Here is a 20,000-nt window from a genome sequence, read left to right as displayed (position 1 = left end):
TTGGAATGCCTCTGTTTTAATGCAACAGTAAAATTTGGCATGCTCCTTGTTTGAGTTAAACTGCCAGTCCAGCAAAAAGAATTTTGGTTTCTCTTTTTCTGTCATGTTGGTGGGTGAGGCAGTTCACGGCAAAGTGGCGTTTTGACCAGAGCCCCAATTCATTGGCTGTGGGGAGGAAACCAAGGTGTTTCCATATCTGATATACTTTTTAAAGGTACAAACCATAGAACTAAAGCAGAAGGTTGTGCGTGTCCCTCATAGTGTGAGTCACATTGTAAACCAGAGCTGGTAAAATGGAATCCTTTAATCTACCTGCTCTGACATACATCAGTCAGATAGATCAAACAGGCACCAGACTGCACTGCACTGTGTCAGAGGTGACAGTGTGTCAGTGGAAGGAGCTGACATTAGAATTACATTTACATTTACAGTATTTATCAGACTCGTATCCAGAGCGACATACAAAATTGCTTTGTCATTTCCTCATAGAATAAATCCTAGTACAGTACAGTAGGTTAGAGTTCAACATACCAGTGAGCTAGAATACTGTAGAAATACAAGAATCACTGCTGATGACTAGAAGCATGAAACACATAAACTCCATAACAGACAACAGTCAGTACAATAAGCAATAAGTACTAGTTAGGCAACATAGGAGCAGGGTCAGAGGTTATTTAAATATTCCATAAGGGTCTTCAGTCTGCGTTTGAAGACTCCAAGGGACTCTGCTGTCTGGACAGCCAGTGGAAGTTTGTTTCACCATCTGGGATCCAGGACAGAGAATAGACTCCATGCTTGTCTCCATGAGACCTGAAGCCTGGTGTTTCTAGCTGAGCCATACTTGAAGTTGGAAGTAGTCGAGGTACGGATCGGCTTTGACCTTTGACCGCATGTGTGGAGGGGCTGGTCCAGTTTTTGCTTTGTAGGCGAGCATCAAGAGTTCAAGATACCGATGATACTCCTTCTTCAGTGTAGTTGTTCTTTCTTTCTCTCTCTCTCTCTCTCTCCCTCCTTCTCTCTCTCTCTCTATCTCCCTCCTTCTCTCTCTCTCTCTCTCTCCCTCCTTCTCTCTCTCTCTCTCTCTCTCCCTCTCTCTCTCTCTCTCTCTCCCTCTCTCTCTCTCTATCTCCCTCCTTCTCTCTCTCTCTCTGTCCCAAGAGTGTTTTACAACAGCAGCTTGGATTACATAATGACGTGTGTTCTCAAAAATGTTTGTGAAGTGTGTGAGGCCATGCTGAGCATGGAGCTTTTATTAGTGTGAAGCAGGAATCAAACTCCTGGGTTTTTATGAGTGTGGTGTGCTGGACACACTGGACATTGCGTCTTCACACCATCTGCTACTGTCCACAGAAACAAAATGGATGCCTGTATATTGACAACCCTTCAGAGAGAGAGAGAGAGAGAGAAAGAGAAATATATATATATTTCAGATAAGAAAATAAATAAATAATATATATACACACACACACACACATATATATACAGAATGTGTGTGCGTGTGTGTGAGTGTGTTTTCAGGTCTGTTTTCAGACAATAAAGAAGACGGCTTTGATGAAGGCAGTGTCATTTATTGAGTTCATCAGTCTACATAAAGATTTTGCTGTTTTTCATTTCTAATTATTCAAAAAGGCTTTCAGAAACTTATAATGTGCTCAGAATTACATATTCACCAATGCCCCCTGTAAAGGCAGACCTCACCTGGCCCCCTGTAAAGGATAGATTTCATTTCTAGTCTAGAATTCCTGTGGTACCAGTGATGTCTCCCAGACTGACTGTGAGGACTACCTTACACTACCTTAGCTTTGCATTAGGCAGGTTGCCAGATCCTTCAAAGCTACTCCAGAGCAGAGGTTATAACTCTGGCCATCGAAGGCTCAGTGGTTTCCTGCACACAGACCCAGTGGGCCGGTCCAGACGCACCCTGGCTGGCGTTCTCCTGGGCGCAGAGTTGGTGTGAGTGTGCAGAGTGAAGACCATCTCCACTGGACACCGAAGAACCAGACCAGCTGTTCGGTCTCCCTGCAGTGAGGGAAGACGCCGCTTCTGAAGTCTCGCAGTAGCCTTTGAATTGTTTGCGTGTATGTACAGGAAGAGGACACGTTGGTGACTGTGTGAAACTTTCAGATTATCAAGCCACTTCTGCTCAGTGACTGTTCTTGTTTCCGTTACTGGATGTGTGAGATAAACAGAGATGTTTATTAAGATACCCCAAACGTGTGTTTCACTCATCTGACTGTATTTGGCATTCCACTGTATATCAAAAGCAACATTACAGTGTTAGGCCCGCAATTGCACTTACAGAAGCATAAAACAACCCTCAGGACCGCTTGACTTTCCTACTGAAGGCCTGTATTTAAAGATCTTTGTGTATTTGACTCATCTTTTAAACATCTCAAGTCTCACACGGTTCATCCTTCTCATCCTGTGAACCTCGCGCTTTCCAGATCCATGGCTCGCTGACCTCTGAGAGATTTTCGCCACCGTATGAACCAACCGGGCGTGTTTTCTCTCCAGTGCACGCTCCGGGTTCACGCCGCGTCGCTGCCCGAGCGCGCGCTCACTTCGCGAGTCAGCTTTGCGCCCGCGCTCCTTTGGCAGCGCAACCTGCAGCGCGAGCAGCCGTTCTTTGGTTGCCAATAGTAACCGCTCAGCGCCGGGAGCCACGATTTGGTCCGTGCATCACAACCCACGAGCTACAGCAGCACTTTAACCAGACTTTTAAATTTTTCGACATGGTCAAAACAGCCCGTGCGTGTTTGGAATGGCCGTTTTCTCCCTTTTTAAACACTTTTCTTACCTTTGCATGTTAATAAATGTTTATAAAACCCAGTTCATCTATCCATCACAGCGCGAGAGCGCGAGCAAACGACACACATTAGGCGTTAGATGCAACCGCGCAACCTGTTGGTGCATGTCGTCCGCGCCGCGAGCAGCCTCACGAGGTGACCAACAGGGGGCGTGAACGCGCACTCTTCACGAGGGCGAAAGAGGGGCCGGCTAATAACAGCCGCGAGACTGCCAATGACGAGCTTGGGCTCACGCGCCTTTACGCTCGTTCATTCCGAGGACGGTGGATTCGGTTCAGAACAGAACCAGCAGCGCTCGAGAGCGTGGCGCGGGGAACAGGGGTTTCACCGAGCCGCTTTAACGGAGATTGTGTCCGAAAGAGCAGTCACGCTTCCGTCGCGAGCGTGGCTGCACTAAATCAGAACGCGCCTTCCCTGTAACCTCGAGCTCACCTGCGTGGACAAAACCGCACGCTGTTCCTAGGGGTCGCGCGAGAAAAAACGTTTCTTTTTGCTGTTGCGCGTGCCAAGTGTGCAGTGTAGCGCAGAAGTGGACCGATTCCTCGCGCTCGGGCTGACGCCTTTCCGGGATTTGGTTTACTGGGTCTTTCCAAAACCTCGATTGCACATCGGCAGAAAAGGTCTCGCTGAAAATGCCCCTTGCTCAGCTCGCGGAACCATGGCCCAAAATGGAGCTCGTGCAGCTGGAGACGGAGGTAAGGAGTAGCAGGAGGAGGAGGAGGAGGAGGGCGGCACGAGCACACCACAGAAGTAAACTCACGCGAATGTCCCGGGCTGGTAGTTTTGCCTTGAGATGCGCCAGAGGACCCGGGCAGGTGTCTGTCTCGAACTGTAAGGATTCGGCTTGCAGTTCTGCTTTGTGCACGCACGACTAACTCGGTTGCAGCCCTCGCGCCGAGGTTCTTACGTTTCACGCCGCAGCGCTGGGAAACGGTGCTCGCGCGGCGCGTCGGCGTGTTCTGTCAGGTTTCCGCGGTGCCCGTGCCTGCGCGAGCCGGCTTCACGTCAAAGCGGGAGCAAGGTTAAATGTTTTGTAACCATGGCAGCCGTGTCTGCTCCCTGAGAGCGTGCCAGGCGCTCAGCGCGCACGCATTCTTTTCCCGAGCCTTGCCCTAAGCGCGTCATCGCCGCTGTTCTTCACCGTTTCTGGCGCTTTTCTTTTGTTTGTTTTCTCGGGGGGGGCAAATCGGAGTGTTTGTAATAAGACACGAAACATCACGCGAGAGCAAAGTGACACGCCTCGCGATCGTTAGATCCTTTCCCGAGGTAGCGCGAGAGCGCTCTTTTCTGGGTTCCTTGTTGCCAGATCTTCCCGAGGAAGAACCTCTCGCGCCCCTTCTAGTGATCTGGACATGGAAGGTAAAAGACTGATCGCAGATCAGAACTGTGTGTCTGAACGCACGTGATGGCTGTTCTCACGGGGTGACACCTCCTCACCTGTTTAAGGCACGTGAGTGCAGCTTTCTGGTTATTAGGCAGATTTTAGGCAGACACAAGAATAAGCGTTTGGGGTTGCTTTCCTGGACATGAATTACCCCCCATGTTGGACTAATTTAGAGCTAAAACCAGTGATATTCTCTTTAATCTAGCCTTTAATCTTTAATCTAGCCATAGTCTTGGTCTGGGTCTTGGTTCTTAATGTGAATTTTGCATCTGGATCAGTGACCCCACTATATGCTTTTTCTGTCACACTCTCACACACTTTTGATGTCACATACACACACACACACACACACCCCTGCACACTGATAAACTGATGTTAAGAGACTGGCATGCTCTGTTCCCTTTGTGTGTGTGTGTGTGTGTGTGTGTGTGTGTGTGTGTGTGTGTGTGTGTCTGTGTGTCGTGGAACAGAGCAAGGATTCCCCGGTTTGTTTGGTTTATTTGAGTAAAACCAGGACGTTCTCTTGTGTGGGCGTCCTGCTCTTGAACCTGTGCAGACACGTTGCATCAACCAGACCTCCGTACGCTCTGAAACAACCTGCTCACCTGTGTGCGCATTCACAGCTCTGCTTCACTAATGGGGCTCACCCACTAAGGAATGAAAAGTGTGTGTGTCCCCTCTTCTGTGGAGGAGGGGTGTGTGTGTGTGTGTGTCCCCTCTTCTGTGGAGGAGGGGTGTGTGTGTGTGTGTGTGTGTGTGTGTGTGTGTGTGTGTGTGTCCCCTCTTCTGTGGAGGAGGGGTGTGTGTGTGTGTGTGTGTGTGTGTGTGTCCCCTCTTCTGTGGAGGAGGGGTGTGTGTGTGTGTGTGTGTGTGTGTGTGTGTCCCCTCTTCTGTGGAGGAGGGGTGTGTGTGTGTGTGTGTGTGTGTCCCCTCTTCTGTGGAGGAGGGGTGTGTGTGTGTGTGTGTGTGTGTGTGTGTCCCCTCTTCTGTGGAGGAGGGGTGTGTGTGTGTGTGTGTGTGTCCCCTCTTCTGTGGAGGAGGGGTGTGTGTGTGTGTGTGTGTGTGTGTCCCCTCTTCTGTGGAGGAGGGGTGTGTGTGTGTGTGTGTGTGTGTGTGTGTGTGTGTGTGTGTGTGTGTGTCCCCTCTTCTGTGGAGGAGGGGGGGGGGTGTGTGTCCCCTCTTCTGTGGAGGAGGAGGGGGGTGTGTGTGTGTCCCCTCTTCTGTGGAGGAGGAGGGGGGTGTGTGTGTGTCCCCTCTTCTGTGGAGGAGGAGGGGGGTGTGTGTGTGTCCCCTCTTCTGTGGAGGAGGAGGGGGGTGTGTGTGTGTCCCCTCTTCTGTGGAGGAGGAGGGGGGTGTGTGTGTGTCCCCTCTTCTGTGGAGGAGGGGGGGTGTGTGTCCCCTCTTCTGTGGAGGAGGGGGGGGGGGTGTGGGTGTGTCCCCTCTTCTGTGGAGGAGGGGGGGGGGTGTCCCCTCTTCTGTGGAGGAGGGGGGGGGGTGTGGGTGTGTGTCCCCTCTTCTGTGGAGGAGGGAGGGGTGTGTGTGGGTGTGTGTCCCCTCTTCTGTGGAGGAGGGGGGTTCAAGTTCGAGGTTTTATTGTCATTTCAGCTATATACAAGTACACAGCAAAAACGAGACAAAGTTCCTCCAGGACCATGGTGCAACACAAAACAACAGTGCAACAGACAACATGCTACACAAGTGCAAACAGTCCAATATAGTGCAAAAATGTCATTAAATAAACAATAATAAATACAGGACAAATACAAAATGAGTAGACAGTGCAATTATTTAGTGCAGTACACAGTACTGGGCATATGTAAAGCGAGTTGTGCATAGGAGTCAGTGACATGCTACACTGAACATAGCAGTCACCGGTAGCAGCCAGAACAGTTCAGAGTACAGTGCTGGTTTAGTACAGTTCCCAAACCAGGTAATGATGCAGCTGCTCAGGATGCTCTCTACAGTACCTCTGTAGAAGGTAGTGAGGATGGATGATGGGAGATGGGCTTCCCTCAGCTTCCGAAGGAAGTAAAGACGTTGCTGGGCTCTCTTGGTGATGGAACTGGTGTTCAGGGTCCAGGTGAGGTTCTCCGCTATGTGAACACCAAGGAACTTGATGTTCTTGACGATCTCCACTGAGGAGCCGTTGATGGCAAGCGGGGAATGATCTCGTCTTGCTCTCCTGAAGTCAACAACCATCTCTTTTGTCTTGTCAACATTCAGATACAGATTGTTGACCTCACACCAGCTCACCAGTTCTCGCACCTCCTCTCTGTATGCTGACTCGTTGTCTTTGGGGTGTGTGTGTGGGTGTGTCTCCCCTCTTCTGTGGAGGAGGGGGGTGGGTGTCTCCCCTCTTCTGTGGAGGAGGGGGGTGGGTGTCTCCCCTCTTCTGTGGAGGAGGGGGGTGGGTGTGTGTCCTTTTTTGTGGAGGAGGGGTGTGTGTGTCCTTTTTTGTGGAGGGGGGGTGCGTGTGTGTCCTTTTTTGTGGAGGGTGTGTGTGTGTGTGTGTCCTTTTTTGTGGAGGAGGGGTGTGTGTGTCCTTTTTTGTGGAGGAGGGGTGTGTGTGTCCTTTTTTGTGGAGGAGGGGTGTGTGTGTGTGTCCTTTTTTGTGGAGGAGGGGTGTGTGTGTGTGTGTGTGTGTGTGTGTGTGTGTGTGTGTGTGTGTGTGTGTGTGTGTGTGTCCTTTTTTGTGGAGGGTGTGTGTGTGTGTGTGTGTGTGTGTGTGTCCTCTTCTGTGGAGGGGTGTGTGACTATCTTTACAGCTGTGCTCTGGGATGGGTATATAGATCACTGTAATCTGAGGTGTGTGTGATTATGTATGATATTTAGTTTTGCTGGAGTTTCTCACAACTCAGAGCAAATGTCACACCCCAGCACAGTCGGGCCACATTTAAACGCCTCCGGAAAACTGTTTACAGTGAGCGTTGTACAAAAATAACCTATTTAAGACATTAAGGCACATTGATCACGCGATATAGTTTAGTGTGTGTGTTGTTGACAGGTTTTAAGTCTTATTAATAAGGTGCTTTACAGTTGTCAGTGTTGTTCGACATTATGTTCAGGAAACACCTCCAGCGTTTATAAGATCACGTTGTCAATGTCCAGCACAAGCTGCCAGTGAGTGTGTCTGACATGACCAGTGTTGGAGCAGGGACGCGTCCAGGACAGCAGGAGATGAGTCGCGTTTCCTCCCAGAAACCAAGGGGAAGTTGAAAAACAAGAAGTTGACAGAGAGGCTTGAGTTAACAGCAGGCAAGCAGAAAGCCAGAGAACTCTGTCCCGCCGTCCCGTCAGTAAGGACGACCGTTTTCACTGGTGTGACTGACACTTGAGGCCCAGCAACAGTGGTTCCTGAAGGGATCTCTACTGCCCTGAATAACCCAGACCTGTGTGTGTGTGTATTAACCCAGACCTCTGTGTGTGTGTGTGTGTGTGTGTGTGTGTGTGTGTGTGTGTGTGTGTGTGTGTGTGTGTGTATATTAACCCAGACCTCTGTGTGTGTGTGTGTGTGTGTGTGTGTATTAACCCAGACCTGTGTGTGTATTAATCCAGACTTGTGTGTGTGTGTGTGTGTGTATTAACCCAGACCTCTGTGTGTGTGTGTGTGTGTGTGTGTGTGTGTATTAACCCAGACCTCTGTGTGTGTGTGTGTGTGTGTGTGTGTGTGTGTGTGTGTGTGTATTAACCCAGACCTGTGTGTGTGTGTATTAACCCAGACCTGTGTGTGTGTGTATTAACCCAGACCTGTGTGTGTGTGTATTAACCCAGACCTGTGTGTGTGTGTATTAACCCAGACCTGTGTGTGTGTGTATTAACCCAGACCTGTGTGTGTGTGTATTATCCCAGACCTGTGTGTGTGTGTATTATCCCAGACCTGTGTGTGTGTGTATTATCCCAGACCTGTGTGTGTGTGTGTGTGTGTGTATTAACCCAGACCTGTGTGTGTGTGTGTGTGTGTATTAATCCAGACGTGTGTGTGTGTGTGTGTGTATTAATCCAGACGTGTGTGTGTGTGTGTGTATTAATCCAGACGTGTGTGTGTGTGTGTGTGTATTAATCCAGACGTGTGTGTGTGTGTGTGTATTAATCCAGACGTGTGTGTGTGTGTATTAATCCAGACGTGTGTGTGTGTGTGTGTGTGTGTGTATTAATCCAGACGTGTGTGTGTATTAATCCAGACGTGTGTGTGTGTGTGTGTATTAATCCAGACGTGTGTGTGTGTGTGTGTGTGTATTAATCCAGACCTGTGTGTGTGTGTGTATTAATCCAGACCTGTGTGTGTGTGTGTATTAATCCAGACCTGTGTGTGTGTATTAACCCAGACCTGTGTGTGTGTGTGTGTGTGTGTGTGTGTGTGTGTGTGTGTGTGTGTGTATTAACCCAGACCTCTGTGTGTGTGTGTGTGTGTATTAACCCAGACCTCTGTGTGTGTGTGTGTGTGTATTAACCCAGACCTCTGTGTGTGTGTGTGTGTGTATTAACCCAGACCTCTGTGTGTGTGTGTGTGTGTGTATTAACCCAGACCTCTGTGTGTGTGTGTGTGTGTGTGTGTATTAACCCAGACCTCTGTGTGTGTGTGTGTGTGTATTAACCCAGACCTCTGTGTGTGTGTGTGTGTGTGTATTAACCCAGACCTCTGTGTGTGTGTGTGTGTATTAACCCAGACCTCTGTGTGTGTGTGTGTGTATTAACCCAGACCTCTGTGTGTGTGTGTGTGTATTAACCCAGACCTCTGTGTGTGTGTGTGTGTATTAACCCAGACCTCTGTGTGTGTGTGTGTGTATTAACCCAGACCTCTGTGTGTGTGTGTGTGTATTAACCCAGACCTCTGTGTGTGTGTGTGTGTATTAACCCAGACCTCTGTGTGTGTGTGTGTGTATTAACCCAGACCTCTGTGTGTGTGTGTGTGTGTATTAATCCAGACCTCTGTGTGTGTGTGTGTGTGTATTAATCCAGACCTGTGTGTGTGTGTGTGTATTAACCCAGACCTGTGTGTGTGTGTGTATTAACCCAGATCTGTGTGTGTATTAACCCAGATCTGTGTGTGTATTAACCCAGACCTCTGTGTGTATTAACCCAGACCTCTGTGTGTATTAACCCAGACCTCTGTGTGTGTGTGTGTGTGTGTGTGTGTGTGTGTGTGTGTGTGTGTATTAACCCAGACCTGTGTGTGTGTGTATTAACCCAGACCTGTGTGTGTGTGTATTAACCCAGACCTGTGTGTGTGTGTGTGTGTGTGTGTATTAATCCAGACCTGTGTGTGTGTGTGTGTGTATTAATCCAGACCTGTGTGTGTGTGTGTGTGTATTAATCCAGACCTGTGTGTGTGTGTGTGTGTATTAATCCAGACGTGTGTGTGTGTGTGTATTAATCCAGACGTGTGTGTGTGTGTATTAATCCAGACGTGTGTGTGTGTGTATTAATCCAGACGTGTGTGTGTGTGTATTAACCCAGACGTGTGTGTGTGTATTAACCCAGACCTCTGTGTGTGTGTGTGTGTGTATTAACCCAGACCTCTGTGTGTGTGTGTGTGTGTGTGTATTAACCCAGACCTCTGTGTGTGTGTGTGTGTGTATTAACCCAGACCTGTGTGTGTGTATTAACCCAGACCTGTGTGTGTGTGTGTGTGTATTAACCCAGACCTCTGTGTGTGTGTGTGTGTATTAACCCAGACCTCTGTGTGTGTGTGTATTAACCCAGACCTCTGTGTGTGTGTGTATTAACCCAGACCTCTGTGTGTGTGTGTGTGTGTATTAACCCAGACCTCTGTGTGTGTGTGTGTGTGTGTGTGTATTAACCCAGACCTCTGTGTGTGTGTGTGTGTGTATTAACCCAGACCTCTGTGTGTGTGTGTGTGTGTATTAACCCAGACCTCTGTGTGTGTGTGTGTGTGTGTGTGTGTGTGTATTAACCCAGACCTCTGTGTGTGTGTGTGTGTATTAACCCAGACCTCTGTGTGTGTGTGTATTAACCCAGACCTCTGTGTGTGTGTGTGTGTATTAACCCAGACCTCTGTGTGTGTGTGTGTGTGTGTGTGTGTGTGTGTGTGTGTTTGTGTGTGTGTGTGTGTATTAACCCAGACCTCTGTGTGTGTGTGTGTGTGTGTGTGTGTGTGTGTGTATTAACCCAGACCTCTGTGTGTGTGTGTGTGTGTGTGTGTGTGTGTGTATTAACCCAGACCTCTGTGTGTGTGTGTGTGTGTGTGTGTGTGTGTGTATTAACCCAGACCTCTGTGTGTGTGTGTGTGTGTGTGTGTGTGTGTATTAACCCAGACCTCTGTGTGTGTGTGTGTGTGTGTGTGTGTGTGTGTGTGTGTGTGTATTAACCCAGACCTCTGTGTGTGTGTGTGTGTGTGTGTGTGTGTGTGTGTATTAACCCAGACCTCTGTGTGTGTGTGTGTGTGTGTGTGTGTATTAACCCAGACCTCTGTGTGTGTGTGTGTGTGTGTGTGTGTGTATTAACCCAGACCTCTGTGTGTGTGTGTGTGTGTGTGTGTGTGTGTGTGTGTGTGTGTGTGTGTGTGTGTGTGTGTGTATTAACCCAGACCTCTGTGTGTGTGTGTGTGTGTGTGTATTAACCCAGACCTCTGTGTGTGTGTGTGTGTGTGTGTGTGTATTAACCCAGACCTCTGTGTGTGTGTGTGTGTGTGTGTGTGTGTATTAACCCAGACCTCTCTGTGTGTGTGTGTTTGTGTATTAACCCAGACCTCTGTGTGTGTGTGTGTTTGTGTATTAACCCAGACCTCTGTGTGTGTGTGTGTTTGTGTATTAACCCAGACCTCTGTGTGTGTGTGTGTTTGTGTATTAACCCAGACCTCTGTGTGTGTGTGTGTTTGTGTATTAACCCAGACCTCTGTGTGTGTGTGTGTGTTTGTGTATTAACCCAGACCTCTGTGTGTGTGTGTGTGTTTGTGTATTAACCCAGACCTCTGTGTGTGTGTGTGTGTGTGTTTGTGTATTAACCCAGACCTCTGTGTGTGTGTGTGTGTGTTTGTGTATTAACCCAGACCTCTGTGTGTGTGTGTGTGTGTATTAACCCAGACCTGTGTGTGTGTGTATTAACCCAGACCTCTGTGTGTGTGTGTATTAACCCAGACCTCTGTGTGTGTGTGTGTGTGTGTGTGTGTGTATTAACCCAGACCTGTGTGTGTGTGTGTGTGTGTGTGTGTGTGTGTGTGTGTGTATTAACCCAGACCTCTGTGTGTGTGTGTGTGTGTGTGTGTGTGTGTGTGTGTGTGTGTGTGTGTATTAACCCAGACCTCTGTGTGTGTGTGTGTGTGTGTGTGTGTGTGTGTGTGTATTAACCCAGACCTCTGTGTGTGTGTGTGTGTGTGTGTGTGTGTGTGTGTGTGTGTGTGTGTATTAACCCAGACCTCTGTGTGTGTGTGTGTGTATTAACCCAGACCTCTGGGTGTGTGTGTGTGTGTGTGTGTGTGTGTGTGTGTATTAACCCAGACCTCTGGGTGTGTGTGTGTGTATTAACCCAGACCATCTCGCTTTGTTCATTTCCCGTAACTTTGTGGGAACAACTCCACCCTTGCGTCTGGTGTCTGGCTCCGTGGATGGTAAAGTAACCTGTGAAACAGCGACTGCTTACCAGTGTCCAACAGGCTCACACGCACACTGTCTCCCAGTCTGCTGACCCAGGATCAAGCTGACAGTTCCAGACAGGTCTCCCTCATTTGCCGTCTTTCCGTAAGTGAAAAGCCAGCGTGTGTGAGTGTGTGTGCGCCGCCCCCTCAGAGGGAGAGTGTGAGAAATGTCAGAACAGCGCGCACGGCTCCCTCAGAGGGTGTTGCCGGGGGAGCGTTTGGTTCAGGCATCTCAGGGCTTGTCAAGTTGTCAGCGCAGACGTTCAGATGGGAGGCATGTCACCGCTGGGCTTTTTCAGTGACTTCACATCTGACCACAAACATTACATTTACATTTACGGCATTTAGCAGACGCTTTTATCCAGAGCGACGTACAAAATTGCTTTGTCATTTCCTCATAGAATAAATCCTAGTACAGTACAGTAGGTTAGAGTTCAACATACCAGTGAACTAGAATACTGTAGAAATACAGGAATTACTGCTGATGACTAGAAGCATGAAACACACAAACTCCATAACAGACAACAGTCAGTACAATAAGCAATAAGTACTAGTTAGGCAACATAGGAGCAGGGTCAGAGGTTATTTAAATATTCCATATGGGTCTTCAGTCTGTGTTTGAAGACTCCAAGGGACTCTGCTGTCTGGACAGCCAGTGGAAGTTTGTTTCACCATCTGGGATCCAGGACAGAGAATAGACTCCATGCTTGTCTCCATGAGACCTGAAGCCTGGTGTTTCTAGCTGAGCCATACTCGAGGTTGGAAGTAGTCGAGGTACGGATCGGCTTTGACACTTTCTCTGGCTCTCTCTGTCTGTGTGTGCATCTTTGCAACCTGAAACTAAAATGCAGTATGAATCTTATTTAACAGTAGAAAGTGCTGATAATGGTAAAGTGACTCATTTGTGTGTGTGTGTGTGTGTGTGTGTGTGTGTGTGTGTCCCACCTGCTGTGTAAAGTGGAATATTTTACCACCTTGCCATTCACCATATGTTCACTGCTTCTTGGGTTTAGCTGAAGTGTGAACAGTGTGTGGTGGAGGTCATGTGACTGGCGGTGTTTGTCTCAGCTGTGAGGCCCTGAGCAGTGGGTGACCAGGCTATGTTCAGATTATATCAGCTTAGCAAATCAAGATAAAATCACAGTGGTTTTCTTTCCGGTGCAGCGCTCTGTTGATGTTTGTGGCTTCACAGTTTTATGTTTGGTTGTACAGTGCCAGAGTGTTTTAATAAACTGACTGTAGATTAGTGTGTTTTGACTGAAGACCTGAAGCATTTCAGCCTTGTTTTATGTCTTACGAAGGGAATGTCAGTTACCACGGTAACGTGTTTTTGTATATGCTGTCAACATGTCTGTGTTTTCTGTAGGTTTAAAAGGGCATTTAAATGCAATTAAAACAATAAAGCTGATAATTGAACATAATGTTTAAATCCTAATTAAAATGTAAAAAACTTAATACAGTATAATATTATATAATGTATAATATAATATAGAATATGCAGTAAATTTGTCAAGTTGATGAATTAGCTCATTGTTGCTGAGGAGGTGTTTGTGTGTGTGTGTAACAGAATGATTGATGGCACTAATAATTTCATCTGGAATAAGGGTCTCCTGGCAGATCCAGGATCAGTTGTCTCCTGTGTTTGTGAGTGTGGTTTTTGCAGGTGCCCCTTATGTACGTCCCTTCACACTCGTACTGCTGTCTTTGGGTTAGACACACCCTGCCTCTGGACGTGTGATGGGATTTATTTATGTATCTGTAACCTAAACTGTGAGCACTAAAATGTAATCTCTTCTAATCAGATTTGCGCTGCTTTAATACGCCGTCCTAGATTAGATCGTGGCCATGTAATCCTGTGGAGGATTGTCCAATTAGAATTGATCAGACTCTGCCGTCCCCTCACACACTGCAGCACTTCAGCTTGGAGGAACTTTTGCACCAGTAGTTTTTTATCGTACGTAACATTTTATTTATTTTATTTTGAGGTTTCATTAGTGAGTTTGGTGTGTTTTTGTAACTCTGCTGGTCGTGTACGTTCCTAATCATCCAGTACTGAAAACCAGGAAGGGGGCTCTCTTATGACCTTTGAGGCTTGTATGTTTGCTCTGACTGGCTCTGCATCGTCACGACTGCAGTAATAAATCTCATTTTGCTGCCGACTGTGACCACTGAAGCACACCGGAGTGTCGTGTTTTGCAGTGTTCTGAGAGCGCACACACCCAGGGACAGGAAGTCTGTAGCCTGCGTGAGATTAAATGAAGATTAAATGTTTCCTTCACCTTGAGTAAAGGTTCATATTGTCCTCCCAGTTCAGTCAGTCCCTGTGGCACTTTCAATTTAATGAGTATATTTGATGGCTGTGTGTGTGAGACATGAACATTTTTAGGTTTCAGAGGACGTGTGTCTTTTTATACATGCACACGTCCTCTAAAATGTCAAAGCTCGCGTGTATGAACACATGTCACTTTTATTCTAAAACCTTCTTATTCTTCTCTTTCAGAATGGACAGTGCATGACTGAGGATGGAGTCTCTTCAAGAGTTAAGGCAAGAGGACATAACACGCGCTCACACACTCACTCACGCACATAACCAGACAAGGACATGTTGTTGTTTAATGTCCAGGTCTGTCCAGCCCAGATCAGGGTGATTCTGGTGCACTTTTCTAAGGCCACAGCACCGTGTACACACACATCCACACACACATCCACACACACCCCTATTCACCAAGCTTGAGATACAATACTTATGTCCATAGACTGGGGGGTGGGGGGAGATTTTAATTCATTTACCTGAAACTGCAGAAGTGCCACAGGCTGTAGTAGTCAGCTAAAGAGTGTGCGTGCGTGCGTGTGTGCACGCGTGCGCATGTGTGTGTGTGTGTGCGTGTGCATGCGCGTGTGTGTGTGCGCGTGCATGCGCGTGTGCATGCGCGTGTGTGTGTACGCGTGTGCGTGCGCGTGTGCGTGCGAGGAGACACTCAGCTTCTCTTTAGAGCCAGGGCAGCTATCGATGAGTGAGTGAGTGGGACTCGGGTCACACGAGGTCAGGTCACACAGCAGGTAAACTTGCCATCGTGACTTCAGCATTGCTTGTCTCGTCTCTTCCCTTCACGTCCTCTCTCCCCCCTCTGGTTTTGCGTTCAGCTCGGTGCAGCGGTGGACGCCGAAACTCTGACATCTTCAGCAGCGCTCCAGCAGTCTTGTTTTGCTGGTTGTCAGGCAGAGAGCAGTGCGGCCCACCGGGACCGTAGCCGAGTCTGCCGGAAACCCCCCCCACCCCACTCTGCTTCACTCTTACACACGTTTGTCTGGTAAAACACACATTTTCCTGTCATTTACAGGAACAAACACACTCTCAAAGCCGTGAGCCTCGAGCGTCTGGTAAGGCTGAACTGTACACCGTGCTGTCCAGACGTCTGGCGCTTGGCTGTGTTTCTGATGTGCAGGTGTTTGCCGTCTCTGTAACTGAACAAAAACAGTAAAGCCTTTTCACCCTGTAACTTGCACGACCTTCCGACCTTGAGGATGGCCTTGAGAGTCCCGTTCCATTTTAATCGCGTAAAGGCCGCCTTATGCTCACTTCAGTAATCTTACTGATACCAGTTGTGGAGAGGGGGAGCGTGTGTGTTTGTGTGTGCGTGCGTTGGTGCATGAATGTGTGTTTGTGTTGGGGAGAGAGAGAGAGAGAGGGAAAACAAGACCCACAGCAGAGTTGGTCTACACTGTAACTGAGCTAAAATAAATCTCCTAATTATAATAAATAAAGCAAACCACGACCACACTGGCTTGTACAGTTTAATACACAGTGTGTTAAGTACACACACTGGTCACATCCACTCCAACCCAAAAGATCACTCATTAATGATTCTTAAAGGGTGTGCGGTTGTTGGGCTCTTGAAAGGTTTGACGCTGTGTTATGTATGATTGATTGATTGATTGATTGATTGATTGACTGTTTTCTTTATTCATATATTTTCCATTAACTTATGAAGAATTAAGCTATAGAACAGAGCCACTATGTCTGTCCAGGACCTCTTGTAGGTCTGTAAACACACATGCTACATGCTAACTGTACCCTAGTAATAGCTATTGCACATTAGTGCTAGTTAATCAGTATTGTGTACACTCAGTACTGGCGTGGGTGGGCCTAGATAGTTCCGCTAGCTGTCCTGTTGTGAACGCTCAGTACTGGCGTGGGCGGGCCTAGATGGTCCCGCTAGCTGTCCTGTTGTGAACGCTCAGTACTGGCGTGGGCGGGCCTAGATGGTCCCGCTAGCTGTCCTGTTGTGAACGCTCAGTACTGGCGTGGGCGGGCCTAGATGGTCCCGCTAGCTGTCCTGTTGTGAACGCTCAGTACTGGCGTGGGCGGGCCTAGATGGTCCCGCTAGCTGTCCTGTTGTGAACGCTCAGTACTGGCGTGGGCGGGCCTAGATGGTCCCGCTAGCTGTCCTGTTGTGAACGCTCAGTACTGGCGTGGGCGGGCCTAGATAGTCCTGCTAGCTGTCCTGTGGCAGGTGTGGCTGTGTAACACGACCTTTGATTAGTGCCACAGAGACACACTGGATCTTCTAATAATACCTCCATTATCTCTTCCCCACCGTGCCCCGGACAACCTCGGGCGCACACACACACACACACACACACACACACCCACTGTTACTGATTTTTGCGATGTTGGTTTGTGCAGTATCTGGACACCTGATTGGGCAGTATCTTGTTGTTGTAGTCGCTCATCTCCACATCGTAGGAATCTTTCCTTGTTTTGTACGGCGCCGTCCAGCCGAGGCGAGAGAAGGGCACCAAGCACTTCCTCTACCCACAGGAAGCTTGTCAAGACGTCGTTCAAACTGCCACTTGCCAAATGTAGCACAGTGTGTGAATACGAATGAGGGGGGGTGGTGTTTACACAAGGGCGCCTGCTCTCCGGTAGTGTTTACACGAGCGCGCCGACCCTCTGGTGGTGTTTACACGAGCGCGGCAACTGGCCGGTGGTGTTTACACGAGAGCGCCGACTGCCCGGTAGTGTTTACACGAGAGCGCCGACTGCCCGGTAGTGTTTACACACTCAAGCGTGCCCCCAGTGTTTGCATGCATCCAGGTCTCGCTCACAGAAAACAAACGTGGATATTAAAACCATGTGCCCACATCTTCCTGCCCACTCAGACGTCCGCATGTTAAATGAACTAACAGACCAAAATAATCTTGGCCAGTAATGCAGGGCAAAAATGAATCATATCATATACTTTACTAGTCCCATTTACTGGACAAGTGACAAAGGTAGGGGTGTGCGGGTGTGTGTGTGCGGGTGTGTGTGTGCGGGTGTGTGTGCGGGTGTGTGTGTGGGTGTGGGTGTGTGGGTGGTACAGCAGAAATGATGGATTGCAGTCTTGACTACTAGACACTAATGAGACGTTTCCGAGGTCTTCCTTTCCTCTGTGTCTCTCTGCTGTGGGTGACATCTTAACGGATTTACGATTGTACCGTTCACCAAGATTCATCACAGTGTGATGTTTGATTCACAAGCCGTTCTTTATTAGCGGTGCTTGAAATTTCATCTCGCGCTCAGTGTTTGATAACAGTTTGATTCATCAAACAGCAAAGTGCCTTGTAAGCGGTCTGTAAAGAAATGCAACTGTTGTGGTGCTGTCCTGTTTGGTCCAGTTTGGTCCCGTTTGAAAACGGCAGGAGCTCTCAGTGAACCGAAAGAGCCACTGATTGGCTGGTCTGAACTCCTAGAGATGATGGAGGCGTTTTGGCCCTCTGTGGTCACCTGATACAACGTCTCGTCCCTGAAGTGAAGACCGTGTCTCCTTTTGCAGGCCAAACCGTTTGGAAATTGAGGCCGAGCTCATATCACTTTTCCTTCTTCTTCAAAATTTCATCTAGCTGTTGTCATGCAGTCTGAGACTCTGTGTCTGCTCGTAACCCAGTCTGGTCCACTGAGCCACAGCTCGTGTGTGTGTGTGTGTGTGTGTGTGTGTGTGTGTGTGTGTGTGTGTGTGTTTCCCCGTAGCTCATCACCCCGTAGGCTCGGTGATGGAGCAGGTGCGTAGGGATGCTGTACCGCGCAGGGGCGTTATGGAGTTTACAGCAGGCTTCCTGTTTAGATCTGCTCTGTCAGGCTGTTGTTTTCATAGCACATCAGCCGAATGTACATGTCTGGTATTTTGGATTTTCCAAACTCTATGGAATTATAATCAAAGGGTCTTAATACCGTTTAACAGGCCTTGAACGTGCAAGTCGGTCTTACCAGTGACATCATTGGTGACGTCACAGAGTCAGTAACCATGGCAGCACAAGGTCAGGTGCTGTGTCCCGCCAGACCAGACCAACGATGCAGACGGCGTACAGCACACGCTGAGAGTGAAACGCACATGTGGCAGGGGTCGTGTACCGGAACGTGCACAAGACGTGAGCTGAACACGGCCAAGTCTAGATGGAGGAACCACGGGGAGTGCTGGAGAAGAATGAGGGAGAGAACTTTGGGACGTCCAGGTCCAGACGGATGAGTGGTGGAGAAACATTCAGACATCAGCATAGCAGATAAGGGACAGCAGACATGGACACAGCTGTCCCAAGGACGGATTACTAAAGCTGGGAGAAAGTGAAAGATGTAACGGAGAGAACGCAGAAGCTCGGCCCACACTACGGACGAGTCGGACCTGTGTGTGTGTGTGTGTGTGTGTGTGTGTGTGTGTGTGTGTGTGTGAACGTCTGGAACATGTGCCGTAACGGTTGAGATGGAACACAAACCAAAACAGAAGTCTAGAAGGAGCAGAAATCGAGATGGTCCTCCACTGCGATGGTTAGATCCAGCGTCATGTTGCTTTGCTAGGATTGGGGGGGGTCTCCTGCATGAACAGGATTGTAGGGGTGGGGACTGCAGTGATTGACGGCAGTCAAGGCCAAAACAAATGACAAAACGATTCGGTGACGGATTGGTCGCTGGGCGTGTGGGCTCGCCCGTTTTGCACGTCGGGTAGCATATTTCAAACGCTGTAGTGTGTGTCCAGAGGTCATCGGTGTTCGTCCGGAAGAACACCCTCGACACCTTCGTTGTGTGTGAGTGATGCCCCATATGGTCTGCATACAGGATTATACAGGAATTATAATGCCAATAATGCCACTGTGGTTATGTGTGCGCGTGCGTTCTCGCTCTCTCTCTGGTGTGTGTGTGTACGCACGCATGCTTGACCTCACCGTTGTCATGGTATCACGTATCCCGAGTGGCATCGACGAGCTGCTCTGAAGTGGCCTTGCTGCTGAATCATTGATGAACATTAATGTGCAGAAGAAGACTGCAGAGCTGAGCAGATCGCCGTGAAAGTCCCTCCGTGTGTGTGTGTGTGTGTGTGTGTGTGTGTGTGTGTGTGTGTGTGTGTGTGAGGGAGGGTAGATCACACGTTACAGCCTACTGAGACAGTTCAGCACTCAGAACTGGATGACCTGGCGAGACCTCTGATATCATCAGAGGAGTGGATTACAAAGTGTGTGTTAGCGCACGCATGTACGTGTGTGTATGTGTGTGTGTGTGTAATCTCGATGGTAAAAGAGGTAATAAATGCTTTTTCCATCCGTGTAAATTTGATTTGTAAACTGTAATGCAGGATAATGGCACCTAGTTTTGATTTCTGCACTGGGGCTGTGTAACACACACCACTGCCCTGAGCACTTTAAGAGGTGTGTGTGTGTGTGTGTGTGTGTGTGAGTGTGAGTGTGTGTGTGTGTGTGTGTGTGTGTTTGATTTTTCTTTGAGGTCATCGTCTGTGAAGTGCCACTCAGGCAATTACTCATCAATTTTTCAGCACCCGGAGGCGGTTTCTGGCACAGTCGGGTCACCCGCGGTAGCTGGGGCTCTTGTTGTTGGCCCCTGAGCACTGGTCAGGGGGTCCGTGTGGCCAGACTTCGTGCATGGGAGCCATTTAAGTGCAAGAAGGGGAATGTTTGTCAAAGCAAAACACAGAATTTAAAATGCATAGTGTTATAGTTCTGACACACACACACACACACACACGCATCTTGCTCTTCGCTCAAGGGTAGATCTGCATCTTTTTTACTGACAGTATTAGACTGGCTTCATACGCATTTTGTCAGTATATTTTAGCTGGAACGATTGCGGTTCCAGGACTGACGCAGTGTGCGTTAGCGCAGGTCTCCGCACGCCAAGCTGACCTAAACGGCGTCGGAAGACAGGTTACCGGAGCTGTGTGCTTCC

General features: G+C 48.6%; 1 protein-coding gene across 1 annotated transcript in view; it reads left to right on the top strand.

Moving 5' to 3' along the window:
• Positions 1–3,034: 3,034 nt before the first annotated feature.
• Positions 3,035–20,000, top strand: part of rps6ka1 (ribosomal protein S6 kinase a, polypeptide 1) — a 53,968-nt gene continuing 37,002 nt past the window's right edge. Inside the window, exons 1-2 of the mRNA XM_035532988.2 lie at positions 3,035–3,502; positions 14,286–14,330. Of these exons, the coding sequence (XP_035388881.1) occupies positions 3,440–3,502; positions 14,286–14,330 (108 nt within the window). The 5' untranslated portion in view covers positions 3,035–3,439. The remainder of the gene's footprint in view (positions 3,503–14,285; positions 14,331–20,000) is intronic.

The sequence above is a fragment of the Electrophorus electricus genome, chromosome 10, assembly GCF_041902795.1.
Source record: "Electrophorus electricus isolate QZ-2024a chromosome 10, ASM4190279v1, whole genome shotgun sequence".
Taxonomy (NCBI): Eukaryota; Metazoa; Chordata; class Actinopteri; order Gymnotiformes; family Gymnotidae; genus Electrophorus; species Electrophorus electricus.
This window is presented reverse-complemented; position numbering and strand designations above follow the sequence as displayed.